The 20,597-nt window shown below is 35.8% G+C and overlaps 1 protein-coding gene across 4 annotated transcripts in view; it reads left to right on the forward strand.

The window, feature by feature from the left end:
- The window catches only part of YAF2 (YY1 associated factor 2), an 83,318-nt gene extending 64,122 nt beyond the window's left edge, over positions 1-19,196 (forward strand). For 2 of the 4 annotated variants that reach the window (XM_045829350.1, XM_045829348.1), the window contains 2 exons: positions 16,427-16,579; positions 17,408-19,196. In XM_045829350.1, coding sequence (XP_045685306.1) covers positions 16,427-16,579; positions 17,408-17,645 — 391 coding nt within the window. In that variant the 3' untranslated portion in view covers positions 17,646-19,196. Of the gene's footprint in view, positions 1-16,426; positions 16,580-17,407 lie in introns of those variants that run through there. The other 2 variants (XR_006784617.1, XR_006784618.1) reach the window with 2 other exon arrangements.
- Positions 19,197-20,597: the final 1,401 nt, after the last annotated feature.

The raw sequence follows: 20,597 nt of genomic DNA on the forward strand, positions 1-20,597 counted from the left end.
TTTTTTCACATTTGTTATTTGTTCCATCTGTAATGCAAAAATATCTGCTAGAATGCACATGTAACAGTATTAACTCTTCTATATTGCATGCTGTTAATATTATACAGTGCCCAACTATATCATATAGTTACATTTTTTAAAAAGATTTTATTTATTTTTAGAGAGAGAGGAAGGAACAGCGAAAGAGAGGGAGACAAAAATTGATATGTGAGAGATACAACCAGGGACCTGGCCCACAACCCAGACATGTGCCCTGACTGGGAATTGAACCAGCGACCCTTCTTTGCCTTGCAGGCCAGAGCTCAATCCACTGAGCCACACCAGCCAGGGCTACATCATATATTAAAAGAATTCTGTGTCTTCCACTTACTCTCAAAACACATGTCATCAACATTATGAATTTTTTAATTTCTCTACAGTGTTTTTGCTGTTATAGAGTACAGCTGTGAATGACGCCATTGCAGTTTTAGACTTTTCTTGGTGACAGAATACATCAGTTTTACACTGAAGAGCATATTTTGCCCTTCATGTTTTGTAAAATCTTACTTGGTTTTCCAGAAAAGTACTGTATTTTGAAAATTTCACTAAAGGTTTTATGCTTCGTGCCACTGTTTTTACTGTGTGGTCACTAGAGGCAAAAGGATGCTGATTTATTAAAAAGCAGTTTTAAGACATTTATCAATACACTTCCCATTCCATTTTTCTTTTCCAGGTACTTGTGCATACATATCAATACTTGAAGATTTATTTACCTCAGTCATACTGATTGGCATTTCTGTATTCTAGTGAAGCCCTGTTCAATGTTTATATCATTACTCTGAATTCTGGCATTTCTGGAATTGTCTGCTTTCATGAGTTAAACCAGTTTGTTTGAATTTGGATTATACACTAGAATAACACTGTTATTTTGTTATACACAAAATAACACTGAGGTTTCTGTGAAAAATCGTGTTTCATCTCACCTGTTAAATTAATGATTATACCAGCCAGTGTGCGGAGCACCAGTTGGACTGACAGGGCCCACTGGTTGTACACAGACCATGCTTTTGCAAATTGCACTCAGCTGCTCTAGGCACAGTTGTTAAAACAGTCATAGATCTGATTATTATGCAAGTAGCAGCACATCTGCCTGGTAAAAGGTAAAAGAGATAAAATGAAAGGAGCAGTACTACTAGTGCATGTTGATGACAGTGAAAATCAGTTTCTTACTCACATTGGGCCAAGAAGCAGAGGGAAAGCAATAGAGCAAGGACTAAGGAGAGACAATACGAAGTAAGCTGCATACCAGGAATAACTGACAGTACAGCATAATGGCAAACATTGAAAGGGAGTGAAAAACATCAGCTAGAACAGCTCTGCGAGAATGTTAACTGAAGAACAGATCCAGTAACCTCAAGCAAAGGACAGGCAGCTTGTCCCCCACTGAAGGTGCTCTAATCTGGTGGATGATTTGTTGTAGTCAGTACCATAACTTCTGTGTAATATATAAAGATTCAGTGGACCAGTGTGAGGTGTCTCAAGCAGTATGGGTGCCAGATTTTCTATAACGAAGGATGGCATCTCAATTCTTGGAATGTCATATTAGTATATTAGTATCTATTGCTGCATAACAAATTACCTCAAAACTTAGCTGCTTAAAATGAGAAATACTAATTATTTCATAGTTTCTGTGGGTCAGGAATCTGGGCACAGCTTAATTGGATCTTTTGATTCAGGGTCTGTCATGGGCTGCAGTTATCTCAGGGTATCAGGTGAGGAGGAATTTCTTCCAGGCTTCCTGTTGGCAGGCCCTATTCCCTGAGTTCCTCACTGACCTCACTGACCTGTTTGTTGACCAGAGGCTTCTCTCAGTTCTTTGTCATGTGGGCCACTCTAGAGGGGAGCTCACAAGGCAAGAGAGGGTGGGCGAGATGGAAGCTAGAGTCTCCTAGTAACCTAACTCTAGGTCCAGCACACTCACAAGGAGGGGATTAGACAGGACATGAATACAAGGAGGCAGGATTGAGGGCCATTTTAGAAGACTGTCTGCTACAATGAACAACAGAATGAATGAATGGGAGAAACGTAGGAAAAATAACTTGTACACACATGCCTCAATTTATTTTGCTTTGATTTATTGCTCTTTAAAGATACTGCATTTTTTACAAATTGAAGTCAAGATCCTACACTAGCAAAAAGATAGACTTTATTGTTGTGGTCTGGAACCGAACCTGCAGTATCTCTGGGGTATGCTTATGCTAAGTTGTCCATGGATACAGATGACAAGGATGGAAATTGAACCATAAGAAAAGAAATTTGTGGATAAGAACTGTTTTAGCTAAAAGTAGACAAATTTTGATGAGTAAAGAAAGGCTTGAAAAATAGGAATGCTATATTTGCAGATCTACATCAAATGACATCTTTTAATACAGCCAGTCTCTATATTTAGAAATGATATAGCATCCAAATTTGATCATTTCAGTCATTGGTTTTCAAAATTACACCAAAAAAGGATTCCTGGGATCTATCTCAGGCTAAATAACTCAAAGTCCCTATAAAAGAGGGGCTGAGCCAGCACATTTTTTTTTATAAAGGTTTCTCACTGACTCCAGTGTGTATCAGGCTTAGGAACTGCTGATTTCAGTGATTCTCAGTGAAAGGATTTGAGTATGCACCCTTTCTCTGGTTTAGTACAAAGTGAATAAGTAAATAATTTTATGAACAAGCGTTCTTCATTCAGCATGAATTGTATTTATTGTGTCTAGAATGTACATAGGAGTTGTAAGGGATTAAAAAAAGAAATGTAAGTAATTTAAAAATGAGTATAAGCTATACTTCATGATGTAGTTGTGTATGTATTTACTATGATTATCTGACAGTCCACATGTGCCATCAGGATTCAGAGAGGGGACAGATGAGTATAGACTAGAGTAAATAAGAAAGGCTATTTGGACAAGATGGGATCTGGGAGGACATCAGGAAATCACATTAGTGAAATGCATTAGTTTGCTGCCTTTGACAGAAGCAGATCCTGGGATCTGATTTGGAGAGATCTGACAGTTTAGCTAACACCTTGATCTTACTCTGTAGGGGGTGGCTGTGAAAGAGGGGCAACTGAGGAACTTTGAAAAATACCAGGTTTCACTCCTAGAAATTTTCATTCAGTTGTTCTGGGTGGGGCCCAAGTATTGAAATTACAGAAAGACTCCCTGTGGAGCTCCTGTGCAGCCAGGGTTGGAAAACTACTATAGGATCTCTTAAGGTCCCTGGAAATATTTGAGTAAGCGGGTTTAACATCCACCCATCTATGAAAAACACATTAGGTATTTTCTATGTTACAGGCACAGGGCAAACAACAGTGAACAAAATAAAACAGGAAAAAGTCCCTGTTTATATTTATGGGGGTGGTAGGGAGCTTATATTCTTTTCTGGTAGGGGAAGACAAGCAATAAATTAATAATATATGGTAAGTAGAAACAAGTACTTTGAAGGATGTGAAGTATAATAAGGGGTACAGAGTAATGAGCAGAATGGAGTGGAGTGGGAGAGGACAGTGCTATTTTATGTCAGATTAGGAAAGAATTCCAGCACAATTGTCATTTGAACAGAGACCTGGAAGAAGTGAGGGAGTGAGTTAGGCAGAAGGGGTAATGGGAAACCCTCAGGCAAGAGTAGAAGACCAGTAAGGTTGGATAGTATGGATTGAATTATAATCCCCCCCCCTTCAAGTTTATATCAAAACTCTAATCCCCAGAGTGACTGTAGTCAATATTTGGAGATAGGGCTTCTAGGAGGCAGGTTAAATGAGGTTATAAGGGTGAGGTCCTGATGCAATAGTATCATTGGCCTTATAAGAAGAGGAAAAGATACCTCTCTCACTTTACTATGTGAAAACACAGAAGGAGGCCCTTGGCAAGCCAAAAGGACAGCACTCACCATAAGCTGAGCCTTGCTGGACCTTGATCTTGGACTTTCTAGCCTCCAGAATTGTGAGGCAATAAATTTCTGTTGTTTAAGCGACCAGTCTACAGTATTTTATCATGGGAGCCCAAGCTGTCTAAGACACGAGAATAGAGAGTGTCAGAGGGGAAAGGATAGAAGATAAAGTGGGGAGAGAGTCTAAATCATGTAGGGTTGTGGACTAGTGCAAACATTTTGGATTTTATTCTCAATTGCTATATACTCTGGTTGCCAGAGTGTAACAAAGGCAAGGTTTGGGTGGGGAGGAGGAACCCACTGAACAGCTTTAAAGGGAGTAGTTAATAATCTAATTTGATTTACATCTGGAAGGATCTGCTACTTTGTGCGAAAATATCTGTAGCAAGCCAGTTGAGGAATCAGGGATATTAGTTGTGAGAATGTTAAAGGGTGGTATCAGTGGTGGTAGTGAGAAATCATCCAATTCTACATGTGTTTTGAAGGTAGAGTGGAAAGGACTTGCTGGTAAATTAGATGTGGGTATGAGAGGAAGTATGGAACGAATATTTCTAAGCCTTTGGTCTGAGCAAATGGAAGTGTGGAGTACTATTTGCTAACATAGGAAGACTGTCAAAAGAATGGAAGAGAGAGAAAGGAATAAAAAGTATATTGTTAAACAATTGCTGAGTTATTTTGAATTTCTACTAGACATCCAAGTGAAGATGTTAAATAGGCAGTTGGTTATTTAAGTCTGGGGTTTAGGGGAGCCATTGGAGCTTTTAATATAAAATTTGGAGTATCATTGTATAGATGAGTTGTTCTTATCTATGGATGAACTTTACAACCTTGGATGTAATTTACAATCATCTTGGGAACTTTCAAAAAATTGCTAAGCCTGGCTCCACCCCTACAGATTATTATTTAACTCTGGAGTGGGACTCAGGCATTGATGGTTTAATTTGATTTGTGATTAGATTAAAAATTTTAGGCAGCTTTTATTGAGGTATAATTGCCATACAGTACACAATTAACTAGCTCTGGTAACCAGCTGTTAGGGAAATACAAATGAAAACCACAATGAGCTACCACCCACATCTGTTAGAATGGTTGTTATCAACAAGACAAGTAATAACAAGTGTCAGAGAGATTGTGGAGAAAAAAGAACCTTCATACCCTGCTGGTGGGAATGTACAATAAATTGGTGTATATATAGCCACTATAGAAACAGTTTGGAGATTCCTTAAAAAATTAAGAAGAGTTACCATATAACCCAGTGATCCCACAGTTCCTTAATTCAGCTGTTGATGAACATTTGGGTTGTTTTCAGTTTCTGGCTATTACAAATAAAGCTGCTATATACATTTGTATGTAAATCTCTGTATGGACACATACTTCTTTGTCTCTCAATAAATAATTTGGTGTGGAGTAGCTGGATAACATGAATCACATTTGTTCATGTGTCAGCGTGAGAGGTTGTGTGGGTGTGTGTCCTGAAGAACAATTTTTATTATTAAAATTAATATTCATTTGGTTTCATTAAAATTATTAAAATTAATGTTTGATTTATTAGTTTCAGTTTAAAAAATCCAGGGTTTTCTTAAATGTTTGTTCATTTTTACAAATATTTATCAACTTATAAAATTTAATCCCCCCCCAGGCATAGTTATTTTTAAAAAGCATTGGTTAATTGTAATTGGAGTTGGGGCTGCAAATCATTGTGCAAATGGTATATATGGCCAAGACTGAATTAGGTCACCTAGACCAGCATTTCTCAAGTTTTGTGTGCATAAAAATATCCACAGTTTTGGGGGTCAAGGTCTGAGAATTTGCATTTCTAGAAGGCTCTCAGTGTCGATTCCCTTGGTTGGGTTGGTGGACCACACTTCAAGTAGTAACTGCCCTGTAGGGTTAACGTAGATAGAATAGATATCTGAAGACTGAGTCCTGGGGCACTGCACAGTTTAGAAATTGGGAAAGAGAGGAATGAATCAGTAAGTGAGACTGTGAAATAGTAGCCAGTGAGGCATGAAAAAAAAATGGAAGAATGTGGTGTTCTAAAGGCTTGTGAAGGAAGTTTTGCTGGAAGTGGAATGATAAACTAAGTTAAATGCCTTTTAAATGACCAAGTAAGATGAGAGCTACAGTTGATCACTGGAGATGATAAAATGATTCTTGGTGACCTTGAAAGCTCCAATTTTGGCAAATGGTAGGAGGCTGCTGTTGGGCTAGGCTAGAGTGGTGTTCATGGGAATGATAAAGAGGAATTATTCCAGTAATATGGAAGAAAAACTGATGTTTATTTGGCTAAGGGGAAGGAAAAGTTGAGGATGACCTGTTTGTAGCTCTAGAGAGTGCCCTTGGTCTTTCAAATTAAGTGAACTGTGATGTTGTTTAATGATTTGAGGGATTTTTCAGAGACTTAATTGCTGAATGCTCTAACCTAGTTTTTATAGCAGATATAGTCATCTGTTTTGTCTGTACTTACCAAAGACTATTGTTGTGCTGCCAAGGAATCATCTCCTCTGCTGCCATCTCCCAGGAGTTTAGGTAAAATTGTGTTCTGGGCTTCTACAGAAGTGTTTGATATTGAAAATTGAATATATATATAGACCTTAAAGACTCTTCAAAATACTCTGCATAGATTCTTGAAATGGTGAAAGATATTGTTCTATACATTCTATAAGCACACTTAACCAGATGACTAGAAGAGAGTATGTTGAACCTAAGGTGCAATTTAATTAGTATAGTGGGAAATATGTTAGATCAGTGGTTTTCCCATTGTATTCACCACAGTCACACTTCAGGGATAACTGGGAGATTTGAGGTTGAGCACTGAGCACATGGGGGTTAAGGAGCTTCCACATGAACTCTGTAGAGGTAGAAGTTAGATTTTGCAGTTTTATGTATTGAGATTTCTTGTAACATTTTGTTAGAATGATCATTGTGCTGCAAAACAATAACAGACACATTTGAATATCCTTAATCTAGCTAATATTTAAATTTTGCTGATAAGTCAGATTCTGCTGGTATTAACAGAGTAGATGACTTCATTATTTGGAGGTGGAGAAAACTATGTAAAAAGGACTCTTTATCCTTTGATTTAATAATAACTTTATAGAAAGCAGACATGTACATTAAAATCTTTATTCTGTCTTTATGGGAAAGAATTACGTGTCTCAAAGGCAAGATGACATCAAATTTTTTCAAGAAAGTAAGCCCCTAGAAGTTGGCATCTAATCTAATCAGTGTTCATGCTATTGATGAATAGTTTTCCACATCATAGTTAATTTGTATTACTAGTGCTTGTTAACATTAAGACATATTTATGAGCATCTAATAAATATAAGATCTGTTGTACTAGATGCTGGGGATACAGAAATAGGTAAGATGGGATCTTTTCCCATGTAGGAAATAATGTAGTCCAGTTGGTGGGGAGATAGAACACATCATGAAATGATCAGTAGCATTACAGAGAAATACAGAAGACCATGATTCCACAGAGATTCAAGGGTTCTACAAATATTTTTGAAATATTTTAACCATTTAAAAAATAAGGAACTTCTGGCCAAGATGGAGGTGTAGGTAGTACGCTTCACTTTCTTGCACAACCAAGAGAAGGATAACAGCCAATTTAAAAACAAAAAACAACCAGAACTGCCAGAAAATAGGAAGTGTATGGGAGTCCAACAACCAAGGAGTTAAAGAAGGAACATTCATCCAGACTGGTGGGAGGGGCAGAGACAGAGAGGACCTGCAGCTGGGTGGTGGCCGGAGGACTGAGTGGTCCCACATTTGCATGCAGATAAACCGGGAGGAACAACTGTGGAGTGAGACAGACCTTGCAACCTAGGGCTTCAGCCCCGGGCAAACAAAGTTTCAAAACCACTGGCTATAAAAATTTGTGGCAGTTTCCGCAGTGGGAGAAACTCTCAACCTCACAGTAGAATTCATTGGAGAGACCCACAAGGTCCTACTAGAACATACACAAACCCACCCACCTGGGAATCAGCACCAGAAGGGCGCAATTTGCTTGTGGGTAGCAGAGAAAGTGACTGAAAGCCAGCTGAAAGGCCAGCAAGCGGCATTGTCCCTTCTCTGACCCCTCCCCCACAGACAGTGGCACAGTGCAGCAAGGTGGGTTGCTCTGCTCTGGTGAATACCAGAGGTTCTACCCCTTACAATGTAACAGGTGTGCTGAGACAAAAATATGGCCCAAATGAAAGAATAAATCAAAACTCCAGAAAAAAAACTAAGTGACAAGAAGATAGCCAACCTGTCAGATGCATAGTTCAAAACACTGGTAATCAGGATGCTCACAGAATTGGTTGAGTATGGCCACAAAATAAAGGAAGAAGTGAAGGCTATACAAAGTGAAATAAAAAAAATATATAGGGAACCAACGGTGAAGGGGAGGATACTGGGACTCAAATCAATGATTTGGAACAATAGGAAAAAATAAACATTCAACTGGAATAGAAAGAAAGAACAAGAATTCAAAACAAAATGGGGAGAGGCTTAGGAACCTCTGGGGTGACTTGAAACATTCCAACATCTGATCATTGGGGTGGCAGAAGGAGAAAATGAAGAGCAAGAAATTGAAAACTTATTTGAAAAAATAATGAAGGAGAACTTCCCCAATCTGGCAAAGGAAGTAGACTTCCAGGAAGTCCAGGAAACTAAGAGTCCTAAAGAAGTTGGACCCAAGGAGGAACACACCATTACCCAAGATTAAAGATAAGGAGAGAATCTTCAAAGCAGCAAGAAAAAAGGAGAGAATAATCTACAAAGGAGTTCCCATAAGACTCTCAGCTGATTTCTCAAAAGAAACCTTGCAGGCAAGAAGGGGCTGGAAACAAGTATTCCAAGTCATGAAAGGTAAGGACCTCCATCCAAGATGACTCTATCCAGCAAAGCTTTCATTTAGAATGGAAGGGCAGATAAAGTGCTTCCCAGATAAGGTCAAGTTAAAGGATTTCATCATCACCAAGCCCTTATTATATGAAATGTTAAAAGGACTTATCTAAGACAAATAAGATAAAAAATACAAAGAGTAAAATGACAACAAACTCACATGTATCAACAGCTGAACCTGACAAAAACAAAAACAAACTAAGGAAACAACTGGAACAGGAACAGAATCACAGAAATGGAGATTACATGGAGAGTTATCAGTGGGGATGGAGACGAGGGAGAATGGGAGAAAAGGGTAAAGGGAATAAGAAGCATAATTGGTAGGTACAAAATAGACGGGGAGGTTAGGATTAGTGTAGAAAATGCAGAAGCCAAAGAACTTCTGTGTGCAACCCATGGACATGAACTAAGGGAAGGGAATGTTGGAGGAAGAGGGGTACCGGGCAGGGGGTGGGATACAGTGAGGAAAACACGGGACAACTGTAATAGCATAATCAATAAAATATACCTAAAAATAAATAATAAAATGACACGTTATATAAATGTGTTCTTTGCATCAAATGTCAACATGCATAGAAGGAAGACCATAAAGCTAATTAATTTATTTTGAGGAATTACTGTGTTTTTTTTTTTAGTTTCAAAATAAAATAGCAAGCCCTTTATTTGTATTTCTTAAACACTGAAAAAAGACATATCAACCTGGAAGCATCTTTAGTCATTATTTTCCCTTTTCCACCTCTACCCTCATATAATAGTTTTGTTGCCAAGGTACAGTTCTCAAAATCTCTCAACCCCCACAAAGAAACAAAACCTTTTTTAGCAATGTCTAACTTCCTTTCCTTCTGATTGTCCATCACAGATTCTCAGAAACTGGTCTGTCAAGTAAGATCTACCTCAGAAACTCTGGAAGGGAAAGAGTCATTGAGTGGGCCAAGCAAGAGAATGCTCTCTGAGGGCCTGGGAGGAGAAATCCAGGAACTTGACAACATGGAGTAATTTTCATCCCTTTATGTTTGTTAATCCTTGGTTGGCTTCAGGGTGCTTTAGCTCTCTGACAAAGTCTTAAAATGGCAATATCCTAGATGACTTTTTTGCTAACTTGAGTCATTACATGAGCAATATATGCTTAAGGACAAAAATGAAATACAGTTTCTCACATGAGTGAGAAACAAATCCTTTCAACAGAAGGGATTTTATCATGCAGTATTTTGCAATAGCGAATTTGAACCATCTTGTTTCACTATTAGGACATATGATGGTGTTCTTTTCTATGATATTCACATCAAAAGAAGTGGATAGATACTGGATGATAGTTTCGTATACTAGTGTAAAAATGAAAATGTTTGATCATTTTGGAGCAAAGAAAATGGCTGTCCTTTCTTCAAAAAATCATGAGCCATCAAGGTTTTCAAAGATGTTTGGACAATGCAAGTTTAAGAAGTGGACGTAAAGATGTCAGCAGTGTATATGAATACAGGAAACTAGTGGTATAAGATAGATACTCTCCTAGAATTAGACATAATAACTGATGAGTTACTTAACATTATTAAAAAAAAACTTTGTAATCTAGGGTTTATATACCTTTAAAACCATATTATTAGGGAATAAAAATTTGAGTTTACTGTCTTACTAAAACTTTTAGTATTCATTTTTTCTTTATTTCATCTAAATTATTCATAAAATGACAATATATTTAAAAAAGGGTTCTGTGGTGGTGACTGTTTTTGCTACTGTACTGACAGTTTAGACATGAACTAAAGTTGTTTCTATCATGTCTAATAGTAAGTCCTCTGTCTCTTTTCTCTATTACAGCACACTGTTTTCTTCTCAGTGCTTTTGACAAAATTTACTTTTATTTAGTTTACTTTTGTATGGGGTCTTTCTCATTCACTGAGTAAACTCTGTAAGGGCACAAGCTGTCTGTCTTGTTGTATGGTTAATCTGCAGCACCTCACCTAGATTTGTCAAACAGGGTGGGTGCTTATAAACTCTTCCTTGGTTAGATTTTTGGGTTTCTATTGACAGTGGATCAACAGACTCACAGCAGGTTTGGATTTAGTTCAGCCTTTTTTACTCACTGAGATTTATTATATTGCTACAATTTATCATGTTTTAGTGCTGTGAACCAGATTACGTCTTTCTGAGCTATGAGTCATGCTGTCTTTTTTAGAAAAGAACCAGTAACTGTTTTATATGTTTGTTTTTGTTTTGCCTATCCAGTTTGACAAAGCTAAATTGTAATGAGATTGATCCAGCTTAAAGCATTTTTCTTGTATTCGGCACATAAAATTTGTATTGAAGAGTGATGGCGGTGAAGGGCAGACATATACTTAGAAATGGAATACATTAAGCCTCCTATTCACATGAAAGGTTTAAAAGCTCCTAAAATATTTTGTTCTGATGAATAGTAGATATCCATTAAATGGTTGTTGAAATGTTCCTTTTTTTTCTTATGTTGCAGTAAATCAACAGACCTGCCTAACAGTCTCTTTGGGCTTTTAAGATGGATACATAGAGACATGTAGGGATTCTAAAAATTTTGAATACCGTATTTCACAAGTTACTGCCAGATCATGACATATGTAAGAAGATAATAGAGTGCAAATAGGATATGGCTGGACAGCACTTATTGTAATAATTAGATGATTTTTTGGTCTTTTTTATCAAAGAACCTTTGGCACCCCAAATGATAAATTCCTGAACATAAAAAGGCATGCCTTATAAATGATTCCCTGCCCCTTATTTCCTGAGTTAACTATCTCCTACCTCTGAAATTTCCTACCATCCTTCTTATTTTTCTCATTAAGTAGAAAAGGGATCACAGTTAGACCTTAAGTTCCCTGGATATAGAAGGGCTTTCTTTTTAACAGGGCATGGTGAAGATGAGTCACTTTTCGATATGATAAAAAGATCATCATACGCTCTGTTCCCTCTGTCTTCAGTGAAGGATCTTTAAAGCTCACTAAGCTTCTAGAGAGCAGCAGAAAACTTTCAATAGTTAGGCTATATGTATACACATATATTTTGTTCCTTTCTCCCAAATTTAAACCAGAACAAATACTTGTAGAACAGGGGAACAACGTTATAATCTTTAAGTGAAAATCAGCCACCATTAAACTAATAATAAAAGAATGGAATAGTATACATTTAGTAAAGTCTCAGATAGAAAGAACAAGAACAGAAATAAATAACATTTTTCTTAAGGAAGAAGAGAACCCCTATAGAAAATTTATTGGTTACTAAAAAATTAACAAACAACACTAGGTACAATGATTATATGGTTGCTAACAGACCACTAGTCTCACATTTCCACTGGCCCTAATTACAGCTTTGCTTATATTTTTAAAATTTATAAACCCAACCTTGCACCACCAAGTTCATCAGTCCCTCCTGTTGAGAATAGTCCTGTTCTTGGCTTCCTGCAACTGCCTTAGTCCATTTGAGCTGCTCTAACAAAAATACTGTAGACTGTGTAGGATATAAACAACATTTATTTCGTACAGTTCTTGAGACAGGGAAGTCCAAGATAAGATCTTGACACTGGCAGATTCAGTGTCTGATGAGGACACACTTCCTCATTGTGTCCTCACATGACAGCAGGGGCAAGGGATCTGTCTGTGGCCTCTTATAAGAGCATTAATCCCATTCATGAGGGCTCAACCTGCACGACCTAATCACCTCTCAAAGGGACACAACATTCAATCCATAGCACTGTGCTTCCTAATTCCCGTTTTTTTTTTAAAAACTCCCATTTTGGGCAGTAGGTAACGGGGAGAGTTCTAGATACCTGTTACTCAGCATATGTCAGGTTGTATTATTCTTCTGAAATGTCAGATTTACTGCTTCAATTCCATTCCCCTGACTACACCATAGAATTGATCATTATTACTATCACTTACTTCATTTCTAGTTTGATGTGGTAGTCTTCTACCTAGTCTTGATTCTAGTCTTTCACTTGAGTAGTTCAACTAGTTCTTTCTGTGTTGGTTGTGCCTTGTAGGAGAGTGTACACTGACTATTTTGTTCTTACACTGAGAGTTTAACACTTAGAAGAATTCTAGGTTCATAACTTGTTTAGAAATAAATTATTAATTTAATTTAACCTCATGGTTTTTGAAGCAAAATCTGCCTTACTAATATGCTTTTATTTTTACATTAATGAACTCATTTTATATGGGCCACATAAAAAGGGAAAATGATTCTAGGAACATTCTGGAGACATGAAAGTTGTTAAATATAAAAAAGACTTGGCATCAGTTGTATTGCAGGATTCATGAAGCTGGGGAATTAGGATTATCCCTTTCTCACATAGAAGTTGGAATGAGAATCTTGAGGAGCAGTGTCACAAAATAGATGGGTGTACCCACTGGGAGACAAATGCTGAAGGGGAGAAGGGAGAGTGATTGATCATGCTATAAAAACATTGTACCTAACCACAGTGCAGTAGTTATAGTCTTGAAAATCTTCGTGACCTGAGTGAGTATCCATGATGGAGATATGTAGGTTTTATGGGGGAGCGGGGGACAGCATTGATCTATCAAGGTCATTAATGAATCCAGAAAAACCTAGAAAAAGTCAATTTTACTTCAAGGCAGCACTAAGTAAACAATATAAATTATATATTTTAAGTTAGTATTAATGGCTACTGAGTAAGTAACATCAATTTATTTCTTGAAACTTCAGGATTTTAAATGCAAAAGAATGTAAATTTTAATATTTGCATTTTTTTATAATTCAATTTAATTTATTAACCTTTTTGTAAATTAACTTTGCTTTAAATTTTGGGATGCAAAAGGGAGCAACAATACAAAAAGCAGTAAAGGAAGTTGTCAAACCTTCATTTATTGTGGAAGGAATAGATCCATAGATCCCCAATACCTTGGAGGCCAAATGATTACTATACCTCAATTGGGTTTTGTATCTTGGAGTGGCTTTGAGTTTTAGGTGACTCACTGTTCACTAGGCACTAGTCTAAACAAATCTTTTCTCAACCCGGGCACACCTTTGAATTTTCTTTCTCTTTCCATATTACAGCATTATTAGAAGAGAAGTTAATTCTTGCTGCTTTTACTTTTTCATTACTTGTTTTCTTCTCTCTAGTAAGTGGTTGATCCTGGCCAATGAGTAAGTGTAGACATTACTGTACATCTTTTCTTAAAAAAAAAAAAAAATCTTCCCTTGCCATTAAACCTGATTTTATCATTTCTTTAGTCTTTAGCAAATATTAATTATCTAGTATTTTTTCAGCACTATGCTAGGTACTAGTTATACAGTGGTACATAATACAGTCTCTTTTCTTGTGGAGTTTATTTTAGAAGAGGAAACAAGACAAAATTAAAACTGCAACCCTTTCCCCAACACTCCCTGTTCCTTACTTACTTCATTTTTTTCATAGCATTTATCAGCATTTGTGTCTTTATTTTTAATAATTTATTTATTTTTAAAGAGAGGGGAAGGGAGGGAGGGGAAGGAATGGGAGAGAAACACTGATGTGTAAGAGATACATTGATCAGTTACTTCTAACAGCCCCCAACTGGAGACCTGGCCCACAACCCAGGCATGTGCCCGGAGACTGGGAATGGAACTGGCGACCCTTTGGTTCATAGGCCTGTGCTCAATCCAGTGAGCCACACCAGCCAGGGCTCTTTTTTTTTTTTTCCCCTCCCACAGAAAGTTGGCTACATCCAGGATTTCTGTATGTTTTGCTAGAGGAATGTTAGTTGATTGAGAAGTGAGGAAGGCACATCTTGTTTAGTCCATCCTTTTCCCTTGATTCTGCTTCTTCAGTGTCTTAAATAATTCCACTGCTGCTTCCTTAAGTCAAGCCCTTTTTAATTTTGCCTGAGCTAATAAAGTAGCTTCTTCTTCTTTTTTTTTTTTAGAGGAGGACAACACATTTAGTTTTATTTTCAGGTAGCTTCTTAATAGTTTCACTGCCTATGTATACCTTTCCCCTTAAGACTGCTGCCAATAGTCTTTGTAAAATTCAAAACTGAATTTCTTCCATCTTTTAAGGGGAAATCAGACCCCTTTGTTTTTCATGATCAGGTTCCTTCCTAGGCATCCAGCCTTGCTTTTTTTCTCCACCACTTCCCACTTTTCTTCTTAAGCTTTAAGCTATAGTAGTAGCGACATTGTATTTCTTCACTTCCTCGCAAAGTGTGGTGACTAGATGGGGGAGGTATCAGCATATCTTGGAAACTAGTTAGAAATGCAAATTATTGGATTCTTTCTCAGGCCTTCTGAATCAGGAACCCTGGGAGTAGGGCTAATAAGCCTTCCCCATGATCCTGTTATAACTTAAATTTGAAAAATTTAACTCCTTTAACCCCCTTTTTTTAAAGTTCATTTCTTGAATAAGCTCAGCTATTAATTACCATGCTTTCAATGTCACTTTCATTTGTGTAACTCTTAATCTACATCATTAACTGTGATTTCTATGTCCATCCTACCTTTTTAAATTGTGTATTGGACATCTTTCCTGGATATCCTTCTGGTACTTCAGACTCTTCATGCTCTAAACAAAATTCATTATCCATCTGCTGAAATCTGTTTTACACATTACGTTTCCTGTTTCCTTCTTCAAAAGATTGCTCCTTGCAATTTTGGATTGTAGATTATATAGTATTTTCTCATTGGTTTCTATTTTGTCTTGATCTATAGGAACCAATTTTTAGTAACTCTACTGACCAAAATAGGGTCAGGATTTTCCAGACAATAAAATTACTACTGTTTATAGATCATCTGTTGAAATGTATTCTTATCCTCCCTAACTTTTCCCCTCCTTCCCTTTTCCTTTTCTCAGTCTTCTTGTCTCTCATTTTAAGAACTTAAACACTACTTTGAATCTTGACCTTAGTTGCCCAAGTTCTCCCATAAAGCTGAAGGGATCCTTAATCTGTGCCAATAGAGTGATAGCTTGTACTGGCACCAAGGTTAAAGCCAGGCAACATTTCGGGTATCTCTGTGCAGTTCCTACAGTAGTTTTTCAGTAAATATCTTTTAAATTAGTAAGTGAACGAGGAGGCATGTCTTAAAGGACTGGGTAGATTTCCAAGGTTACAAAAGTATGGTGAGATTTGGCTGGATACATCAAGTACCTCAAGGAATTGAGTGCTAAGGACTGAGAAATTTCCACACTCAAATATTTATTAAATGAATAAATTAAAGATTTTAAGGAAAAAACAACAATAAATAATCATTGCCACACATGGTTTTGTGAGGGAGGAGGGATAATTCTAAATTTTTTCAGTGTAAATTTTCAAGTTTAATTTTTAAAATTTGTTTATTTATATGTGTTTTCCTATGAATGTTCAGTTTGATAACACATTTTTAATAATTTTCACATTGATTTATGTAAGTTATATTCTAATGTTTTGGCCATATATCTTGGGCTATAACTTTCAACTATTATATTTCTATTTTTGTTGGATTAGGAAAACAATAATTATGTGTGTATATTTGTTAAATTGTGCATCTGAATTACCTTACATATGAAGAACTTTAATACTTGAAAACCGTAATATGTATCCTCATAATTTGAGGTATTCTCTCATAAAGAATATATATTAAGTGATAATATTAAAAAAAAAAACCTTTCTTTTTAACATGCACACAGGAAGCCTCGGCCTGTCTCCCAGTTGGTTGCACAGCAGGTTACTCAGCAGTTTGTGCCCCCTACACAGTCAAAGAAAGAGAAAAAAGATAAAGTAGAAAAAGAAAAAAGTGAAAAGGAAACAACTAGCAAAAAGAACAGTCATAAGAAAACCAGGTAAATTTAGAGTATTTTATGGCACTTTTGAAATAATAAAATTCACCATTTTATTTCTTTTAACATTGATATATACAAGGTGGAAGTAAAAATTTCATCTTTATTATAAAGTATCATGGGATGGTTTTTTTAAATTTGAAAGATGTACTAGAAATTAAACAGAGGCCACAAATACAAACTTAAATGTGAGGATTTTGTTTTGTTTTTTTTTACTAGGTTAAAAGACATTTACATTTGAGCTATTTTTTTTCTTTTTTATGGGGTGGGGGAGGGGAATCTATTGCTTTTTCACTCATAAAGCCAGGAGTGATATTCACAGTATTCATAGGTACTTGCTCGGGCTTTAATCTATCTAAACTGTCATGGATCTGGGTGGAACAGACAATCTGGGTGCCCTTATTCATGCACATCAGTGGAGTAAGAGCCCTTTGTATAACGAAGCCTTAGCTGTTACCACCTTCCTCTGTGATGCAACTGTCATTGCTGGTCTAAAACATTTGTTTTAATAAAGTTGGCGATCTGTCTGCAAAATTATGATAAAGCTATAAAAGCGCAATTAAGAGACTGTTGCTTCCAGAGTGTCACATTTTTTTTGTCACTTTGAAGATTTCATGATTGGTTTGATTAATGTTAATGATGAAACATTTAATGATATTTTTGTGGCTAGTTAGTTACACATGAATGTGTAACTTTAAGCATAGATGTATTCATAAAAAAAGTAGATGTGTTCATTTTGTTAAGAGTATTTTTACCTAATTTATTCATTATGTGTACAGAAAGTTAGACAGAAAAGCTAGTTTAAAATTTTATCATCTTTTGTATGTTTAGGCCAAGATTGAAAAATGTGGATCGGAGTAGTGCTCAGCATTTGGAAGTTACCGTTGGAGATCTGACAGTGATTATTACAGACTTTAAGGAGAAAACGAAGTCACCGCCTGCATCTAGTGCTGCTTCTGGAGATCAACACAGTCAGAGTGGCTCTAGCTCTGATAATACAGAGAGGGGAATGTCCAGGTCATCTTCACCCAGAGGAGAAGCCTCATCATTGAATGGAGAATCTCATTAAAGTTTATTTTCTCCAGTTTCTTAGTCACTTCTATCATACCATGCAAGTACACAGATTATGCCAATATTACCACATTTTCATGACAAACATACTCATGCACAATCCATAATTTGCGTTTTACATAAAATAGGAATTTGTTAGAATTTGTTAGATTTTATTGCAATCTGTGCCTACCAGACATTTCCAGACTTTAACATTTTGGTCTCCACAGTTAAAGGTGCCATGAAAATGTGTTTGACTTATTCATTATTGCAGTGTTATTGGTAAGTCTATTTTCACTTTTAGTTTAGTGAATTCTAACACATAAATCTTAAATTCTCTACTATTGGCATGTAACGAATTTAAATTTTTATAACATAGTGCAAGCTGCCTAAATATGTATTATTTGAGAATTGTGAAACAAATAGTTATATGTATACAAGTCAAAGATCAACTTAATCAACTATTGCTGCAACAAGATTTTCTTAATGGTTATCCTCTTAATACACCTGCTGGTACTTGGTGTGGTTAAATAGGAAAATTGTTATTAAATAAAGAATTTGTATGAACCATTGCCAATGTTTTTGACACATTTTACTAAATTATTATTCCTGAATTATATTTCTGGTTTTATCTTTTATTTTTTTTTTCTTATCTTTCAAAACATTCATTTATTGTAATGTTTACTCTCACATAAGTAAACAATAAAACATTGACTATTTAGCTTTATAATTCAGGTTTAGTGCTATTGTCATTGAACACTGGTATTTTCTGTATTATATAAAAAATTAAAATTCAATTAATTATAATTGAAGCATTTGGCCAATGCAGAAGAGAAAAGAAACCTGCCATATTTTAAAAGCTGTAATTTTGGAAAAGCTTTAACTTAATAGTTCTATCACTGTTTCCTTGCCCCAAACTTTATCCAGGGTTATAGAGGTATGAATCTAATTAATACAGAAAAGGAAACTGTTGCACAGAACTGGGGAACAAATAGTCTTAAAATCAGTTTAATTGGCCTCTTCTTAAATGTAACAATTCTTATGAAAATCATAGTGCCCTGCTTACAGACACATCTGCCAGTTTATGCATTTCTCAATATCTCCAAGTGAAAAGTATTTACAGCCCCGCTTACTATTATGCAAAATTATGAATAAAATATTTTTATGACTACAGATTTTGCATTTTTGTTTACAACTAATAAAGTGTTTTATGTTATATTTAAAAATCAAACCTAGAAACCACACAGTACTTCCTAAGTTCTCCTAGGGTCTCCTGCTTTTTCTTAGCCATTTGCTTAATATATAGCCACCTGTAGGAGACTTCTGCAGTATAAATGAACTTAAAAACATAAGTTGGATACGAAATATCACATAAAGACATGATAGCATTTCAAGAAAAAAATAAAGCTGTAGACCCTGACCGTTGTGATATTTGGTGGTTTCATGTGGCAATGTAATTTTCTGTTTAATTGCAGTACTTTTTATAGGCACAATGGTACTGTCTTATTTGTAAGATGTAGTTGTGAAAAACAGTTATTTGCATACAGTAAAAGTCTGTGATTAAAGCATTTATATACCTCATTCTTTAGTGTTATTAAGTGACAAATTAAAATTTGTTTTTATTATAAGATACTTTCAGTGGAACCTCAACTAACTGGTTATGTTCTTTTAAAACATGAAGTCTTTTTGTCTTAATTTTTTTATGTGTTTCAAATATTTTTTATATACTTATTTTTAGACAGCAAAAATTACAAGTAATAGTTATAGGGAAAATATCCTAAATTTTAAGTCAAAACTATGCTTTAGAGGTACTGGATCTTCTGATGATGCTCAAATACTTTCAGGATGTATTTTCAATGGACTGCAAAAGAGAAAAATTTGACAGAAGGTGGGATTTTACCTGAATGTGGGGTGGGAGCACAGTCATCTTTCTGTATTACTGGGGAGATAATGTAGCATGGGAATTAAGAGTACTAACTGGTGTCTGGTGTTTGAATCCCTGTTGTAGAACCTAAGTGAGCTTGAGGAAATCACTCAAGGTCATTTCCCATGTGTTAAACAGGGTGATGATAATCATATCTAACTCATAGGGTTGTTGGGAGGATTAAATGCCAATCATATCAAATTCTTAAAATTACCTGACACATACTGGATACTCAGTAAATGTGAGCCTTTACTGTCTTAATCAGTACAATCCCACTACAAAAATACAAAAATCATTTCCATGCCCTCTTGGATGACTGAAGGGAATTGTGTTCTGCAGGTTACACTGAATTTTCTACATCAGGTGTCTGCTCTGATCCCAGAGCAGCCTGTCTTTCTATAATTGAAGCACATGGTGGTATGCACTATGACACAGGAGAAATTAATCTAGTTGGCTAGTTTAAAATTTTGTTTTCCTTTCATTAATCATAATGATCTTACTTGCCTTCACCCTACCTCAAACATTTCCAAATGAGGAAGCAGTCCGAAATCTCCTAAATATTTACACAGAATATTAAAATATTCGAAAAGATTCAGAGCCTGGGTTTAAGGTACATTTTTAGTTCTGTTTCATAAATTTACCCTGTGATTTTAGCAATGGAGGTTTTTTTTAACCAAATCCCTTACAAAAAGAATTTGGATGATTTTCAGAGTTTATTACCATATTTTGATATAAGTAAGAGTGAAGATACAATTTAAGGCATACAAGAGCACATACTCTTAAAGCCTTTTGTATTACACAATAGAAATAGTTGACTTAAATAAAGGTTTTATTTTTATTAAATATTTCCCTAAAGTTATAGTGATGATAGTAGACAAAGTGAAAACATTAAAAAGGAAGAAAAACAGCATTTCTAAGTTGATTGCATATTGCCTTTCTTTTATATAAAAATCCTTATTGCCTAAAAAGAATGTAGTTTTTGCATATTATATGCATTAATGCTAACAGAGGTGTCCAACCTTTTGGTGTCTGTGGGCCACACATTAA

The sequence above is a fragment of the Phyllostomus hastatus genome, unplaced genomic scaffold (assembly GCF_019186645.2).
Source record: "Phyllostomus hastatus isolate PE091 unplaced genomic scaffold, TTU_PhHast_1.1 phas_scaffold_93, whole genome shotgun sequence".
Classification (NCBI taxonomy): Eukaryota; Metazoa; Chordata; class Mammalia; order Chiroptera; family Phyllostomidae; genus Phyllostomus; species Phyllostomus hastatus.